Source organism: Urocampus carinirostris, chromosome 7 (assembly GCF_059441175.1).
Source record: "Urocampus carinirostris isolate Australia breed hairy pipefish chromosome 7, RoL_Ucar_1.0, whole genome shotgun sequence".
In the NCBI taxonomy this organism is placed as follows: domain Eukaryota; kingdom Metazoa; phylum Chordata; class Actinopteri; order Syngnathiformes; family Syngnathidae; genus Urocampus; species Urocampus carinirostris.
The window spans coordinates 24,465,096-24,483,906 of NC_142355.1; the positions used below are offsets into that span (position 1 = coordinate 24,465,096).

Sequence of the window (18,811 nt, forward strand, 5' to 3'; positions counted from 1 at the left end):
CAGCCTGCTGATGCTTGCCTCCTGCCAAGCAACCAAGGTGCTGAGCCACCTGAACCTGTGCCCTCACCACATCCCTCTCCTAGTGCACCGAGAATACGACATGCTCCTGCATGGCTTCAAGATTACGTGACTTAAAAAAAAAAGATACAGAAAAGATGTGATGTTCAAAAAAAAAAAAAAAAAAAAAAAAAAAAGACATGATGAATGTTCATTGTTTTAAAAATTGTCATGTTTGTTTATGATGTGATCCTCATACAGTCTGCTTACGTTTACAAGGTTTACACACTTTTGCTTACAGATATTGACAGTATAGTTCCTTACAATATTGCTTACCTTTGATAAATATTTACCTCTAATCTGGTAATGAATATTGAAATGCATGTTTTCTATAAGCTCATACTTACCGAAGAGTTATTGCGTATTTCAGATTAATGCTACTGTTTGTGTCCCATTCTAACAAAAATGGAATATGTGGTGTCGCTGTATACCAATGTGCAGCCTTGTACTTGTGAACTACCGAGGAAGAAGTTAAGTAAACACTCTAATTTCTAACAATATATAAGAATGTTTCAATTAGCGGGATATTTTAAATCGCGCACGATACTGTGTATTGAAGAAAATGTGTTCGCCTGTAGAGAAACGGGCGCCACCAGGGTGTAGTTACCCGAGACACACAGATAATGGTGCCCCTACCCTACGACCCTAGTGCTTCAGGGAACCACCCACCCAAACATATCTGACATAATGAAATAACTACTGTTCACCACTAGATGGTGCTAAATTGTATGTAGCCCATCTCTTCTAAGCGCAGTGTCTCTGGATCTCTTATGCACATTTCAAGTCTACATCATTATTACGTTTTTTATGAATAACAGAAGAATATTTGTAGATTTTTTTTTCAAAATATATATGCATCATTATTAAGTTTATTATGAATAACAGAAGGAGAATATTTGTAGATATATATATATTTTTTTTTTTGCAAAATATGTGTTTTATGGGCCACAACCTGTCAAAAGTCACAGATTTATTAGTTTGAAGATTGAGATTTGATTAGTTAGCTAGACTACGTCATAAACCCTCGACACTACCTTTCAAAGTGGCTGCCCCGTGCTGGAAAAAAACGGTTTGTTTTTTAACTTAAATCATTCTCTTGAGATGGTATTTGATTAATTTTGTATTTGTAGGATAGTGGGGACCCGAAAATCGTATTTAGGAAATTGTTCGGTTTGAATGTAACTGTAAGGACCGAAAAATGAAAGCTGTGCAAACATGAATGTCGACTTTATAAAAAAGTTATTCGAGTGAAGGTCTTGTTCTGTACATGCAAGGCGTTTTTAAGAAATATAATTGTATATTTTCATATGAAAATACGTTATTTTTATACTCTACTAGGTGTCTGAACACTTAAAATGTATTAGCACTGTCTGAAATAGGCCAAGTCGTGTAAATTGACAGAATTTTTATTTATTGCTCGGTACCGGAAAGATGACAAAGCATTTGTCTTGCTTTTAAAACGTAAATAGTTGTAATACGTTGTCAATATAGAGGAATTAACTTATTGACAATGAAGACTCAAATTAATTTGTTGAACCCAACAAGAAAAAAAACGTTAAACCGAACTGACATTGTACTTTGTGCAACACAACAGGTACCAATAGAGGCGCTATTGCCAGTTTCCCAAATGTAAAATAAAAATCGATAAAAATAAATCGAAGTATTGACGTAAGATCTACACCCACGTTCTTAAATATAACCAATATTTTATCTTACTTTTCTGATAACTTGAGGAAAACCCGTTGCATTAGATAAAATAAAGCCAGAAATTCACACCCATACCTGAGTTTCACGCCACAAGGTCCAGTGCATATAGTAGAAAATTATCAGAGTACAGAGAATAGGAACACTTAAACTAAATCAGTCGGTTTGCAAAGTTTTTTTATGTATATATAAAAGGGTTTAAAGGAAAATAGGTGCTTCAAGACAGAAGTCCTGTGATTATAATAGCTCAGTTTAACTGCCTCTGTTGTTTTCGGCTCAGCAGTCTACAAAACCCTTGGGGTTTAATTTCATGGCCAATCAATACTTTGTAGAAGACATTACAGTGTAAAACATAAATACTGAAGGAATGTGTGCGTAAATATTCATTAAATTAGGTTAGACATATAGTGGGAATTTATAATGCTGTATTAAAGATGTAATTCCTTTCTTTGTGGAAAGGTGGTATTGATTTTTCCTGCTCTTCCTCTTCTGCCTCAATTTTCTCTTTGAAGGCATCCATCACATCCCAGGACTGAGGAATTCGCTCGTGGGAGAAGGCAAGCTGGGCTAGCCATGACACAAGAACGATGGCCACCAGGGAAATGCACGCAATAAACGTCCTAAAGGGAAAGTATTGAATGATGACGCCACCTTTCTCCCTCCAACCCGGGTACAGCAGCACCGGAGGTATGCCGAGCGCCGGCTCTCCGCTCAGTATGCGCAGCAGGAATGCTATCACGTAGCCACTTATGGCACCGTAGCAATTGGCAAATGGGAGGTGCACCACGCAGGCCAGCTGCGGGATCACAATACAGTAGAGCAGATCGGTAGCGAGCAGCCAGAGAGAAAGAATGCTGCTTTTATTAAAAGCCAGCCCAGTTCCTGCCATGCCCACCAACAGCACGCTGATTTTTATCACCCACTGCAGCTCCCGGTCTGACGCCTGAAAAACAAAAACATGCCAAAGCGTCAACAAAGAATCATCAGGTTATCCATGAATCTGGCCAACTCACCTGCTTTCTCAAAGTTGTCTTATAAATGTTTTGCGTGAACATGGACGCCGATGACAGCAATGTCGAGTCCATTGAAGACATGACAGCTGCGGCAATAGCGCCGATGCCCAACACCGACACCCACGTGGGTGTGATGTAGCACAGGGCCAGCGGCAGGACGTTACCGGCCTCACCTCGATCATATGGTGGTGGTAGACCGTATTCTGTCTGGTTCCAGTCTTAGAAAAGGCATACAGAAAGGGGTGGAAAAAAAAACACTGTAATCATGGGAAATTCGATGTATGCATCCTAAATAATTATTACATACTCTTTTAAAGACAGTTCCTAAATATTCAACTTAAATCCGCCGTCAAAAAAAATCTACTTCAAACCTGTAGACATTACAGGCCCATGTGGTTCCTTGCAACTCACCACCAAATCCAATGTTTGGCTTTTATTATCAGGTGTCTTGGTGAAAACTTAATTCGGAAGCAAAAACTGTGTGTGGCGCCATCTTCAGGTTAAACACTGCAATAGAGAGATTAAATTACCTTCAATTTTTTAAGAACTATATCGTCTTTCCCTTTCTTAATAATGAAGCGATGAAGGCGAAATAACAAAAGGAGGTGCATGAAGAAATGATTAATTCAATGATCAGGTATTGATGGAATCCCGATTGATTTTTTAATTGACCTTAGTAGGAATACATCTTTTTATATGCTGCAAGGATTTTGAATGTATTTTAATATCAATTTATGGGTTTGTGTTTTCATACATTTAGCAGTTTGTTTGGTTTGTGTAGCATGTTATAGTAAAAAAACATTTGGTTTTCAATATTTGTACCCCTGCCTACTTTTTGAAGACAGTTGGGATGGATCTAGAGCACTCCTGTGGCCTTGGATAAGTAATCGGAGCATGTATGAATCAAAGAAAACTATTTTCTCGCTTGTTGTCAAATCACAGCTAGATAACGTAGAACTCTCAAGTGGACTGCAGTTAAGAAGCACTGTGAGGTTGCAGGAGGATCAGGTTACAAGTGCATGCTGCATATCTGTTGGGAATGAGCACCCTTCACAGTTCGAGGAGCCACTGTCAACACCGGGCCTAAGGTTACAATAGAAGGAAGTGCCAATTTTCTCAACCCATGGTTCAAGGTTAACATTTCATTGAGAAGTTTGTTGGTGCACATGATTATCCAAACTTGAATAGTATGCGCAGCGGAGCGTTACAAGATGTTTATGTACCTGCAGATGCAGCCACGGCTCCAATGATCACTGAAGGGATCCCCATGATAAAAGAAAGGCCAGCGGCAGCAAAGCACGTCACCTGCGCCTTGGTGGAGGAGGCCGCGGCTAGGATTCTCTGGTGCAAAGATTGATATGCTAGTCCACCTAAGGCCTGTAACATAACATGCTTACATCACATAGGGTAAAGTACTTCATTTATTAATATCACTTGAGAGCTAAATATATGAGCCTGTTGTGGAGCTCAGGCTTCATTGGTTGGGAAGCTTGTCAAGTCGAGTTCAAGGGCGCAGTTCTCAATGTTGCTGATGAGACAAAAAAATGAGAGGAAAACTTCGAAAACATACGAGATCCAAACAGAAGAAGGGGGAGGTCATCGCGAGTATCTTTCTTTGTACTAAATTATTTAGTATCATTTGTTACAACTTAATATGATAGACATACATAAATATTCAGACTTAAAACAGGGTGATTTGTGTGATTAATGAACTTATATCAAGTCAACCGTATTTGGAAATCAATAAACATGAAAACAATGACTGTGTCTTCACAAGGGTTGATAGTGAAAAAATATGACAAATAATTAATTTACTTCTTTTAAAATAATGGTTTATTATGATTTAATCTTGCATTTGTCTGGCAACCAGTCCAGTCTGCTGCCCTGTCAGCTGAAATGGGCCTTAGCACCCCTGCTGGCTTTGTGGGGAAAGGCGGTTCAATTATAAATTAATAAATAATTAGCTAGGTGAGTAGAGAGGTTGGGTCAAACAATTTGTATTTTTAAGACAACAAAAACTAGATAGTTAACTAATTATACTTCTCATTTGTTTATCATGTTTCTTATGAAATGACTGTATTAAAACATTACTGACCAAAATGAGAAAGTCATCCGCCCATTTTCCAGCATCTTCAAACTTTACTTCCCCTATCCATGACTGGACGCTTGACTGGTTCAAATGGGCAGTTTGTGCAATGTTTGTAACCACAGGACTTAGAAGCATGAACGGGATACACAACCACTGAAGAAAAAAGGAAAATGTTAGTCTAAAATCTGGTCAGGAAACTGATTTTTAAAACAAAAGCGTCCTCATTGGTTGTGACAGAACATATTTGGAGCTCACCAGACTAACAAATATAAAGGACAGTTGGATGATGTCAGTGTATGCAACCGCATACAGGCCCCCTAGAAAAGTGTAGATGATGGAGACAGCCGCCGATAGCAAAATGGAGACAACAGATGATAATTGCAGGATGATTCTCATTGTTCCTCCTAGAAAATGAAATAAACAAGAAAAACAAAAACACAGATTGTAACCGATTCAACATTTTTTTAGTTTCCGTTCATTTGTGATTATCATCATCACTTACCGAGTGCGGCAAGGATGCACGCAACCCATAAAATATCACTGAACAAAGCAGGAAGTAATATTGCCACGGTAAACAATTGGCCGTAGCGAAGCTGAAACGGGTCCAACATGGTCACGTAGCGCTTGGACCTCATTTGTTTGGCAAAAAACAATCCTCCTTAAAAGACAGAAAAACAAAACATAGTCAACAGTGAAGTAAAAAAAATTGGGTAAATGATTTAAACCTAAATTGAGGAATCAAGGACTAAATGTTCATTAATCCTTTACTAGGGTTCAAGTGACAGAGGACAGACAAAGTCAATGACTTCAGTAAAAAGAAACCCGTGTTAGTTGAATTCTAATCATTATTAGATCGTTTGAGAAGCCCAACAATCCCTTTATCATTTTTACTGACATTCTCTGTATAGTTGTTCTCAAACCTTAAATGAGTGAAAAACCACTAAACCACCAAAAATGTCTTCAAAAATAAAACAATTTAAAAATAAACACAAAAACTATTTTGAATAAACTTTTGTTGGTATTCAGTTATATAGTGAACATGACAAGATAAGTGATAAACTGCAGATGGCATCCCTGCATACAATATGGCATTTGCCTTCAAAGAACATCTAACCCGGCATCTTTATAAATGCTACAGAAGTATTAACACATCACACGACCCGAAAATCCGAATCTTATGATTAACTGCGTGGCCACTCCTCTGTGAAGGACAATGAACCGAATCGCAGGTCACCTATGTAATATAATACATTAGAAGTTTAATCGCATAAGCCTCGCCATCTAATAAGCAGCGACAAGCCTGCTGAATACGCTGAGAACAGGGGGTGGGGGGGATTAAAGGTCAGAGCTCCTGCCAAATATCCAAACAATAGATAAGAATCAAACAACCAAGACAAATATATTATGAACAGATTGAGCACTCGTTGACCACCAAACCTTTGTTTACATGTTTACATGCGGGTGATGGTCTCACTGGGATCAGTCGTCACATTATCGGAGCAATCCAAATAAATGACTGGAGATAAACGAAATAACCCCATATGTGTGGCGAGTTTCTAAATGGGGGGAGCAATCTCATTATGTAAATAAATTTGGTTTCTACATTTGACATTACATTTTCATTTAATTTATGTCATTCAGAAATGTTAACGTGGCACTGGCCTTATTTTTATTTTTCAAAAGTCTGCTCCATCGCTGCGTCCTAAGGGCCCGGTCACAAAGCCGTTTGCGTCTGTATAGAGGCTGAATCACGGCCAGAAATTTGCGCTGCTCAAAACTTTAGGGCCCAGTCACACAGCCTTTCACGGGCGTATCGAGGCTGAATCACGGCCAGAAATTTCTGCCCGTGAAGCAGACGCTGTTGGACGCTTTGAGATCGCCATATAGACGAGATACAGCAGTGCTTTACACGCGGTCGGAAATTCACACGCGGTTGGCCGCGCGAAAAGGTTTTGCGCTGCTCAAAACTTTAGACCACGTGTTAACCGCGGGCGGCACACGTGGTACACACGAGGTAATGACGCGGAACGACGTGCTATGGCCGCGGCCAGGGCGTGGTTACACGTGGGTAGGACGCGAAATTTCAGCGGGTAATCGTGGGTGGAGCACGGTCATAGCATGTTCTGCGCCGGTATCGCGGTGTTATTACGTGAAATTAGAGTGTTACCCGTGTGAGTCAAACGCCTTTCTCCGCGTATATACAGCGCGATTTGCCGAGCGCACGTCAGTTGTGCTCGAGACGTCAAGGGGTGAACATGGATCTCCGTCACCGTAGTGACCTCGTCTTAATCCATTTTTATTTCTTGACATTTATTTTCATTTCATAACAAGATAATAAAATAAAAATGAAAAACTATTACAATAATAACATATTGGCTTCTTCGGTGCCATAGCTTCAAATCTTGATCTTCACGGGACTGTGTCTTGAGCGGTTATGATTTCTACAGTCCGGTGTTATGCCGAGAAATGCATCCCTGCCGAGATTTGCATACCCTCGCTACTACAACCACTTTTACCTCGTTTTATCTCACTTTTAGAGAATGTAATGGCGAACATATAACCAAATCCACTTCGTCTTGCATTTGTTGGGAATGTAATACAACTTAAACCATTCCGTCTTTGTTTTTGTTGTGAACGTAATCGAACGGTAATGCACACCGTATATAAATCACTTTTGAGAACTGTTCTCAAAAGTGATTTATATACTTTTTATATACTAATTGTTTTTCAACAATTAAAAAAAAAAAAAATCTGTTATGCACTCTACCGTAGCTTATTATGCAGAAATAAGCTTTATGGTAGAGTGCATAACAGTTTCAATACGAGCGATTTGAATAGAAAAAGGCAAAATAAACATGTTAGCTGCTCAAAAGTGATTTGTATACGGCGTGCATTACCGTTCGACTACATTCACAACAAATACAAAGACGGAATGCTTTAAGTTGTATTACATTCCCAACAAATGCAAGACGAAGTGGTTTTGGTTATATGTTTGCCATTAAATTCCCTAAAAGTGAGATAAAACGAGGTAAAAGTGGTTATAGTAGCGAGGGGATGCAAAGCTCGGCAAGGATGCATTTCTCGGCATATCGCCGGCTCGGCAGCTTTTATACCCGTGGTCCACACGAGAAAATGACGCGGAAATGACGCGATGAGGAAGCGGAACAGTCGCCGGCGTCTGTTTTGCGGGCATACCACCAATGAACAGCGGGTTGGCCAATTTTGCGCATTTTCCATCGCGGGCAACCACGGGCAAAAAAAAAAAACGTAAAATTTTACCCGCGATACAGACGCAAACGGCTGTGTGACCGAGCCCTAACTGTTTATACTTTGTGCTTATAAGTGGCTTACACTTCTTATGGACGTATTCAACGGTAACATCCACTATGTAAGGATGGATACATGTTTAGTTTTTTCGCTGTGGGGCAGAAATTAAATTGTAAATGTTCCGGAGAAATCAATAAACATAAGGGTTTATTAGCGAGTAGGACGCAATTTGTGTGTATCATATGTCTCTATGCAACAAGTCCCAGCAGTGCTTTGGATTATAAAAATAACCGCAATGAGCGCACAAGTACTCATAAAACTCAGAAAATGCATTAAAGGAGGATTACCTTTTTTCCTCCCCGTGTTTGTATAACATCTGGGTTGCGAGACGCCACGAGTAGAACAACTTCTGGAGTTAAGCGGTTTTATTGAGATCTTTATTACAACTACTCTATCATATTATATTTAGATATGTGAGAACAGAAGAAGGCTGTATGGTTTCCCTAAATGTACAATCAAAATGGCTGACATTAACATACTGTATACCAAGAGGGCAGACTATGACAAAACCCTTTGCCCAGACTGGGTCTGGAATGTTTTGATAAGACTCAAGGTCTTCTCTCAACTGCAAACTAAAACATTATTTGGAAGATTGTAGACTATAACAACTGAATAAATAGATATACTGAGAAGTCAAGTAATTACATATAAGAAAGTGATCAAAACTATTGATTTTACCTGTACACAGTGTGAATTTGGTCGCATTTGTGAGTAAACTGGTGGCAGTATTGTGCCCTGATTTTGTTAATAGCAGAAAATTCCATATATAAACAGACAGATTTCTGGGGCTGTCAGCTGTTTCTTTTTAACTCTCAAAAGACCAATGTTTGTCTTTCCCATATTATCTCAGCAAAGATGAGAGGAATTGAAGGATCATGATTTCTCAGGAGAAAAAATATTGCAGACAAACACAATAAAAAAAGACACGTCAACTTTAAAAAGTCTGCATGACAAAATTATTGTTTAACAAAAGGGACTTCAAAACTTCTTTCTATGACCCTTAGTTGTTCAATACCCTTTTAGGTTGCAAATAAACTGAGCACTAAACTAACAGAGGCACCAACATTAATAATAAACTAACGATTGCCATTTTATTGAAATGTACAGTATGACTGCAACTTAAGATACTCACCTAAAAGAAAATTACAAAGGTATGCTAGAGGGCCAAATGCCCAAAGGAGACCTTGAGACGGGGAGTAAACAGCCTCAGCAGTTCCCATGATGTAACCTCCTCCTACCCATGTTGCTAAAAGACAAAGAAAACAATCCACATAAGATATACTGTACCATTTTTTTGTTTGGTCTGGAAAATTATTTGTTCAGATGCCATAGTTCAGTACTGAAAGCTATCTCTAAAATTAAAATCCCTTTTTTTTAAAAAAAAAAACTGGGTGACATCTTGATTTTACCCGTCACTCTGGACCATTGAAAAAAAAGTAACCCCACCCAAACACATATTTACTTGAAGTAATATTCAATAAAAACTTAATTGTGCTAAAAGTTCGGACAAGAAAAAACATTTTGAGATCAGTTTTAAAGTAAGGTCAAGTCAATGCCAGTTGAAAAAAAACTACTAAAAGCTTGTGATTGCTATCTTAAAGGGACATTGTACATTATTCTGAGCCTCCTAGTGGTAAAAAAAACCTTCATAAATAAAAAGAGAGATTTTAATGATAAACAGAAATACATGAACTGTCATACAAACCAGGGGTCGGAGACCTACGGCAAAGTAATTTTACGCTTTTGATCTTGTGAGTGGGTGTTTTCAAATCGTGTGATTTCACCCCGATTTTGGTGAACGCAAAGCTGACGGTAGACCGCATGTTTATTAGGTTCAGTCCAGTATATATAGGGCACATTTTCAACTACAGTTTACAGACTGCGTTTTGCCAGTGGGTCGCTAAGAACCTCTTTAAACGTAAGCTCATCAAACTATGTATGTTATCTGTTGAGATACTTTGTGATGAAAACCCACCGATCCAACTGTAAATCAATAAAAAAGCCAGCAAACCACTCATAGCAATTTAATCAGTAGAGTGGTAGAGGTGGGTGGATCTCTGCACACAGCGCAAGGCACTCCTTTCTCTCTCTTGCTCGCTCAGTGCAGCCCTAATGTTTGCAGTATTTTAGGACATTTTTCCAAAATAACTTTGCTTGTACCTTGTTTTGAAACTATTATTTAGGACAAAAATGACGGTCAAAATGAGCCTCAACACTTAAGTGAGGGCGGAAGAAAAATTTCAAGTACCGTATTTTCCGCACTATAAGGCGCACCTAAAAGTCTAAAAATTTTTCAAAAGCTGACCATGCGCCTTATAACACAGTGCGCCTTATATATGGCTCAATATTAAATTCGCAAGGTCTCGCAACTACGAGAAACAGCCGCCGACTCCATTTTTCGCGCTGTGCATACTGGGAAATATTAAACAACGATTCTCTTTCATACGTGCATTTGTATAAAAAAAAATGGCTCCTGTTAAGAGACACGCGTACAACGCCGAGTTTAAACTTAAGGCGATCAGTCACGCAGCACAACACGGCAATAGAGCGGCAGCGAGAGAGTTAAACATAAATGAATCGATGGTACGGAAGTGGAGAAAGGATGAAGATAAGCTCCGCCAAGTAAGGAAAACTCAACAAAGTTTCCGTGGCAATAAAGCAAGATGATGAAGAGATGGTCAATTCGAACACTGCAGAAGAAGAATTCGAGGGATTCGTCGATGAGGAGCTTATAGAGTGATCTTTGTTTTTCTTTTGTGTGTTTACGTTTTACATTTTACAGTTATTATGTTATTGCTTTATTGTTATTGTCTTGCACTTGTTGTTTTTGCACATTACGAGTGTCACTTTATTGCGATTGCACTAACGTTTCATTTAAAATAACAGTATCAGACGTTTTTTTTTTTGCGTGTTGACTAAATGGAGGAAAAGTAAAATGATATGCCTTGATGTTGTTCAAAGATGTTAAAGATGTGTCACGAAAATGCTTTACCTCAGAGAAAATAATAAAACGGCTGTTTATTTATTTTGGGAGTGAATGGAGTTGTGGAAAGCTTGTTTGTTAACAATAAAGTTTGACCTTTTTGAATGTTTTGTTGACATTCCCTTTAGCGTGGCAACATCTAGAGGTTGCATAACATAACTACATTCTCTACTGTAGTCAAGTCAAGTCACATTTATTTACCGTAAATAGCCCTTAATCACAAAAATGTCTCGAAGGACTGCACACGATTACAATTACAAAATTGCACAATTACCTGATCTTAAACCAGCATGCACTTATAGCGCCTTATAATGGGGTGCGTCTTATGTATGGCAAAAGTTTTAAAATATATCATTCATTGAAGGTGCGCCTTATAACACGGTGCGCCATATAGTGCGGAAAATACGGTAGTATATTTGTATTGATATGGAACATGGATATGGGGATACACACTCTGGCATTAATATTATTTCATAGATTTGATCAAATCATCAAATGACATAGTGAAATAAAATGTGCTGAAGAATTAGCCTTTGTCTTTAGAGCAGGTTTGGCAGTTTTGTTGAATTTTGTCTTCAAATATATTGTGTGGATCTTTGAACCATTTGTTATCATTTTAATATAAATGATATACATTTGTTATTAAAAAATGGTGAAACTTCAACATATGTTGACTTCACTACAATCTGCTCAAAAAACAAATACTAATAAAAAAAGGGTGAAAACTAAATTTAGCTTTTCATCATGTGTTCTTTCTCCAGGGGCCGTATCGGGTTAAAAAAATACGCCAAGGGCCGATCCTGGAGACCTATCCAATTGTTTTCAGTTATGAAGAAATAAATAATCGGACATCTACATGTTATGTTTTTTAAATTGTTTTTTAAATAAAATTGTTTCATCAAATTGGTTTTGAAATGTTCACTTTTAAAGCAAATAATATATCAGTTTCAAGCACTAAATTTGATACTTAGTGTTTTAGTATATCTGTAGTTGTATATTTAGTCGGATTTTTGTAGTATTTCATTAGCATTTTTGTAGTAATAGTGTTGTATTTTTGTAGCAATTCTGCAGTAGTATTTTCATAGTATAGTGTTCTTGTGTCTCTAGTATTTCTGTAGAAATAGTTTAAAGTATATCAGTAGTAGTATTTTTGTAGTATTGCAGTAGTATATTTGGGGTACTTCTTTAGTATTTATGTAATATTACTTGGTTGTGTTTTTATAGTACTTCTAAAATATTTTTTCAATATGTATATAGTAGTATTTTCTTAGTATTTTTGTAATATTACTGTAGTTGTTTTTGGGTAGCATTTTTGTCGCAATATTTCTATAGTAGTAAGTATTACTGTAGTGGCATTTTTATAGTATTTATTTTGAAGTTTTTTGAAGTATTTCTGTAGTATTAACATGATAGTCTCTCTGTAGTAGTTATTTTTTAAACCTGTTATATTACTGTTGTTGTACTTTTGAGGCATTTCTGTTTTTATATTTCTGTAGTAGTGTTTTTGTATTATAGTATAACTGCAATAGTATTTTTGTAGTATTTATATAGTATTTTATTTTCAGAACGAAAAGCACTAAAATTAATATTTAGTTCCGTAGTCTTTGTGTTGTAGACACACAAAGAGACAATGGGGACTAAGTTGGCATCCTATAAAATATTTTATTAGTAGTACTTCATTTACTATTGTACATATTGTTATTATATTTCGACCATTTTTGATTGGCAGACCGGATGAAAAAGCCTGACCAGTGGCCCGTGGGCCGTAGCTTGCTCACACCTGGTCTAAATCATTACACCCCTACAAATCAATGGCGAAAAACAAACCAAAACGTTAATGGGGAAAAAAATAAACAAATGGGTAAAAAAACCAGCACACTTCACCTGTCATGGTAAAAACACCGATCAGTACGTTGATGTTCCGTCCCCCGACGATGGCGACTTCGCTCTTTTTCCCGACGCATTTCTTCTCCACTTTCTTGGATTTGCGCGAGGCTAAGATGCCCGTGAGCAGGATGACAATGTAAAATGCGATCACCGCCAAAAGGCCGGCCACGTGCACCGCCATGTTGGAAAAATATCGACACACTGCAGACACAAATCAGGAGGTCATAGGTCTATGAGCATGGCGTGGTTAAACATTCATACGAGTGGAGGAACCTCAGCGTTTCAGGAAAGCTCCTTTCAGATTTCCACGCTTTACGGCGGTGCTTAGTGTAAACTCGTAAATTAATAATTCCGCGAAGGTGTTTTGTGCAACAAATGATTGTTTGGTTGACCACCATAAGCTCCTTTGCCAACACTTTGCATCACACTCAGTGAATGTTGTTTGTTTTGTTATCAGCTGTTAGAAGGCTATGGTTAGCATGATGCAGTTTGACTTTGATTTATTGGTTTTTCAACCACTCTTCCTCAATGGATTAATCAGCCATTCACAGCTTATTTTCTCATTAGCAGATAGCCATAGCTATTGGCTGAGCCTTATAAGCCTAAATTGACTGAAGGTACCCTAGTTTTCTTTTCCAAGATGCAGACTCGACAGAAAATGACCTGCAACTAACGAAAAAAAATATTTTGACATTTTCAACGGTTTTGTTCACTACTTGAAACCATTATCGATTGTATTTGCAACAAAAATTCTCAGTTTTGTGGTCATTTTCAGTACATTTACATGGTGGGTGAAAAACAAAGTGGTCGTGGGCACCAAGCAGAGGTGGATAGTATTATTTACTCAGTTACATTTACTTGAGTAAGTTTCGGGACATTTTGTACATCAGGAAATATTTTTAAGTCACCATATTGTTTTTACTTGAATAGATTTGTGGAGAAGAAACAGTACACTTACCTGGCTACATTATGCTACATTAAAGCCATTACTGAGTAACTTAGCGCATCTCTCAGAGTCCTTCACTTGGTTATATAAGGCTTATAACGGTGTGCGGCTCCTGACAAATTTGCTTTTTGCTTCAATATGGCTCTTTCAACATTTTGGGGCACCGACCCCTGGGCTAGCTTGTTGTTCTACCTGTCAAAAAAAGTAGTTGGGCTTTAGATGTGCTTGATTTATTTCTTAGAGTTATACGTTTGTAATTTTATGGTTTATGAAAGTATTTTTTAAAGTACAGTATTTTCCGCACTATAAGGCGCACCGGGTTATAGGGCGCACCCCCCAAAAATAGATTTTGGTCTCATATTTTCCATACATAAGGCGCACCGGATTATAAGGCGCTACAATGGGAACGTCGACAAAACAGTCAGATAGGTCAGTCAAACCCCTATTACCCCCTTAACATACCGAAAACTTGCAAAGAAGCAAATACGTGTCTCAGACATGTACGGAAACAGTGCCTGTACAATGTCACCAATCACTCAAATGCATCGTTACAAATATCATTCGGAAGGTTAAAGTCTTGGGATTCAAGAAATGCCAAAAATTTGGCTGAGCTGGGTTTCTCCCTCGCTGCCCTTTTTTAAAATATATATTTTTAAATTATTAATTCTTTTAAAGGGCTGCACTAGACTCTTAAGGACGTAGTGCAGCTGTGGTTTATGACCCAATTTTTAACCTGCAAAAATGACGGACAGCCTTAAATTTTTCTTGTCAACGCTTCAAAAAATCCGTCAATTATGGTAATTGTCACCTAATGTAACCTCTGCAGACACATAAATATAAACCATGTTCATACAGTTTATTTACCTTTCTTTACAGAAGAAGGTCTTTAATTTGTTATCATAAATCACCCTTCCTCCTCCAGAGACCCAACAAAATATGAAATTTTGGCCTTGGTCCCGCAAATTAAGTTAAATAAGGTCGCCCGCAGAACCTGTGTCAGATTTTTTTAGGCCGATTTTACCTCTCGTGCTCACACCTCACCAGCACCGCACTCACATGAAAAAGTCTCATTTGGCCTTGGGTGCTGAGATATTTACCAGATTACTTCTGTGCACGTGTTTTGATTGAATTTTTCTCCATCTTAAGAATTCAGGACACTGAAAGGCAACCCGCCATGCTTTAACCAGGCCATAGTGTACCAGCTTAAGCAGGTTACATACACTGTGAAATTCACATTAACTACATCAGGGGTGGGCAAACTACAATCTGTGGGCCACAGGCTGCCAGTCAGGCGAGTTAATCTGGGCATGCCAAATGAAAATGTTAAAAGTATAATTATAATGTGTATTAAGTGGCAAATGAAAAGTACTACTCATGAAAATATGTTGATTTGGTGCTACTCTTTTCTTCAGTGTCCCAAACATTCAAATAGCTGCCTACATGTTTCTTTACTTTTTTTTTTAAATTATGTATTTATTTTATTATCAAGATACTTATCAAATTTAATGAAAACAAACTTTTAATCTAGCTGTATTTCATTTGATGTTTCAATGAATATTTGAAAATTAACTGCTTTTAAAAAGAAATGGACATTTTTTAATTTTTTGCTTTAATTCTGATAGTGTCAAAACCAAATTGAATAATTGGTTTAGCTATATCCCCCCCAAAATTAAAAAACAATCACAACATGTACTTGTAAATGTCTGCATGGTTATTCGCGAATTGACATCGTCAACGCTATTATAAAAACTCAATTTTTATATCTTTGTTTTATTCGAATGTGCAAGAAAATATATACCATATTTTTTTAAAATCCCCCAAAATCTGAGACAGGCCTACGGTATCTTTTCCCTCATTTATTGCCAGAGTATGGGATTTGAAACTGTATCTATCGTATCTAAAATCATTCCATTTTTTTTCTCCCATTCCTTTTGCAAATTTGTTTTTAACCCAATGTGACTAAAAAGGTTTGCCAACACCTGACTTACACCATGCAGTATTTTAAAAACTGGGATGTTTTTAGAACATAGGGGGTAACCCGGGGGCAATTTTAAGTTCAAGGTTTTGGGAGTGCTGAGCACTCAGTGTGTTTGGCTGATCAAAACACTTTTTTCATTTCACTTGAAGTGATTTAGGAGTGTCATTTCCTATTTTTGAATATCATATTACACATTACAAAGTCATGGTATTGGGTAGTAAAATAGCCTTTAAACAAACACTGTCTAACATACTCTCACCGTAAAACACTGGAGCCTCCACAGACTCCACCGCTATGCCGCAAGCAACACTAGACAAGCGAAAGAGGAGCAAAGAAAAGAGATGCTAGGAATCAAATGGACTGAACCATTTCAGTAGTATTTCTAACGCTGCATAGTTCACATTTTTGTTTTGTATTAACTGTTAAAAAATAGTTTTTCATCTTATTTAAGCCTATTCTGTCCTTTATTGGAGAAAAGAGTTTTTAGAAAATGCAATGATTTTTAGGGTGCCTTGAGCACCGCTTAAACGGGCTGGTAACGCCCGTGGGGTAACCCCAACCCCAAGGTGAACTGCGGGCTACAAATATACGTCTCACTTTCTTTTTGGTCCTTCGAGGCCAAACTGGAAACGTCGCCTGACTCTGGAGTTAATGCTCGTCACCGGGATATTTTTGGGGGGAAGGGCCACCGGATACACTTTGTATGGCGCACACATGTAAAATCTTACATCAGCGGTTTATATTGATTATAAACAGACAACAACAATTATTTATCTTTAGGACACCATTGCAAGGTTGCTGTCGTCCTTTATGATAGCGACCTCGTTCTACGATGACAATATGAGGGAGTAACGAAAGGAACTCAATGGCACGCGCACATGCAAGAAAAAAGACCCTTATGTGGAAGTAGGTCCGTGTGTTTTAACGGGTAGCTATGATTCACGCAGTAACATCCATAACAGTTTTTCTTCTGGCGTGAATTGAAATGAGAGAGTCGTGCGTGCACGTGTAAACGCTCCAAACCTTATTAAAGCGATCCGGGGGCGAAGATCTCTGACATCATAAGCTCTACATTTGATATTAAAAGCCACTTGACGTTAAAACTCACCACTCCGGCGGGGGACAAAAGAAAAGCTTGCTGCGTTTTTTTTTCTCTCCTCCCGATGTTAACACCTGCCTGGTGGCGCTCTTGGATGATCAGCTCCTGGATTTTCAAACTGGCCTCTTTGAGCTGCTCTATTGTTCTCCTATCAGGCAGCTGCGTTCACATACCGTAACAACAGCGAGTGGAAAATTTCCGACTCATGACGCCGGAAGTGGCACTGCCCCGTCGCCGGGGCGCGCAGGTCGTGCGACGTTTACTCTGCGCTCAAAATAGAATCCGTTTTGTAATACATATTTATGTCATGATAATGAAGAAGGAAACATTAGATATAGTGATTAAATTATTATTAAGGGGGTTGTTTTAAAACGATTAGCCCAGGAGTCAGCAAACCAAAATGTTAAAAGAGCCATAATTGATTAAAAACCGTCTAAAGCTGCAAAATATAGAAGCGTTATTTAATCTTTTTTTTTAATTTTCAGAACAAATATAGGATTCATCCATAAAGGTTACTCATTGTATATGCATTCTAAACATTGTTCCTGCATAAGGAGCCGCATTTGGCCCGAGAGACATAGGTTGCTCACCCCAGTTTTGCCAATGTGATTACTTGAAGTTATATGCACTTTGAAAAGAAAATTAGTAGTACATACAAATCTCATCTCATCTCATTAGACGTACCGCTTATCCTCATTAGGGTCGCGGGGGTGCTGGAGCCCATCCCAGCCATCTCCGGTCAGTGGGCAGGGAACACCCTGAACTGGTTGCCAGCCAATCGCAGGGCACACAGGGACAGACAACTCATTCGCTCATTCACACCTATGGACAATTTGGAGCGGTCAATTCACCTGAAACTCATGTTTTTTGAAATGTGGGAGGAAACCGGAGTGCCCAGAGGAAACCCACGCAAGCACGGGGAGAACATGCAAACCCCGCACAGGAAGGTTGGTAGCCGGATTTGAACCCATGACCTCAGAACTGTGCCGCACATGCGCTAACCATCGCGCCGCCGTGCTTCAACTAATTATACCGGTATATCAAATTTTTATATTTATTTACAATTTTGTTTGAGTTTTCTATCCTTAATGTTATGAATATGACCAGTTCACGGTTCACTTAACCGCAGGCTCTTCGGGACACCACTTCCTGTTGTGTGTCATGGGCCAGTACAGCCTGGCTCCGTAATGTACTACTGTGCTGAGCATCTCCAGATACAGAGACATGTAGTTATTTTTATTTGTGGCACACTACAGCCCCAAACAATAATCAAGTTAAGTCATGTTTGTTTTTGTTGAATTCCTGTCATTAGCAAGCTAAGCCCTCCAGTAATTTTTCTTCTGGTTGCATGGACTTTCATAATGGATTACCTAACCATTGATGCTTTTAAGCTGGAGATGTAATACACGATTGGCACGATTGTGACACGCAGGATTTCCTGCTAACTGTGAAATCTTGCCATCAGAAGTGCTTACACCCACATAAGTATGGGCTAACATCAACTAGCAGTACATAACAGCAGGGAGCTTATGAACATCCCGTCTTGTGGAGTTCCAAAGGGTTCGATTTCGGCACCCAATGTTTCCCGTAATCTTCCACGGGTCCGAGCAATCACACACAGTCTGTCAGCACTGCTTGAAACAATGGTGAGCAACATCAAACCTAAGTGTGGCATCCAAAATATTTTCACATATGTTAGATGCAAACTTATTTTTCCCATTTCAATGA

General features: G+C 38.4%; 1 protein-coding gene and 1 long non-coding RNA gene across 3 annotated transcripts; one reads left to right on the top strand and one right to left on the bottom strand.

The window, feature by feature from the left end:
- Positions 1-207: 207 nt before the first annotated feature.
- Positions 208-17,316, bottom strand: LOC148362751 (high affinity choline transporter 1-like). Its single transcript, XM_088340274.1, has 9 exons — positions 17,093-17,316; positions 13,058-13,261; positions 9,323-9,436; positions 5,366-5,521; positions 5,119-5,267; positions 4,870-5,016; positions 3,998-4,151; positions 2,775-2,992; positions 208-2,704 (listed from the first exon to the last, which is right to left on the bottom strand). Exons 2-9 carry the CDS (start codon positions 13,239-13,241, stop codon positions 2,177-2,179), a joined length of 1,650 nt encoding a protein of 549 aa, XP_088196400.1. The 5' UTR covers positions 13,242-13,261; positions 17,093-17,316; the 3' UTR covers positions 208-2,176.
- LOC148362752 (uncharacterized) lies at positions 1,032-12,084 on the top strand. Of its 2 annotated transcripts, XR_015850895.1 has the most exons (4): positions 1,032-1,126; positions 2,274-2,448; positions 4,004-4,181; positions 11,935-12,084. It is a non-coding gene; the product is annotated as an uncharacterized LOC148362752 (long non-coding RNA). The 2 variants fall into 2 exon arrangements; XR_015850894.1 differs by lacking the exon at positions 11,935-12,084 and having other exon boundaries at positions 4,004-4,728.
- Positions 17,317-18,811: the final 1,495 nt, after the last annotated feature.

Excerpts from the sequence above, each read along its gene's own strand:
- LOC148362751 (XM_088340274.1), bottom strand. The coding sequence starts at position 13,241 with ATGGCGGTGCACGTGGCCGGCCTTTTGGCGGTGATCGCATTTTACATT. Across the intron at positions 9,437-13,057 it reads CGGTGTTTTTACCATGACAG|CAACATGGGTAGGAGGAGGT; the intron begins GTGAAGTGTGCT and ends TTTGTCTTTTAG. Across the intron at positions 4,152-4,869 it reads CGGATGACTTTCTCATTTTG|GCCTTAGGTGGACTAGCATA; the intron begins GTCAGTAATGTT and ends GTTATGTTACAG.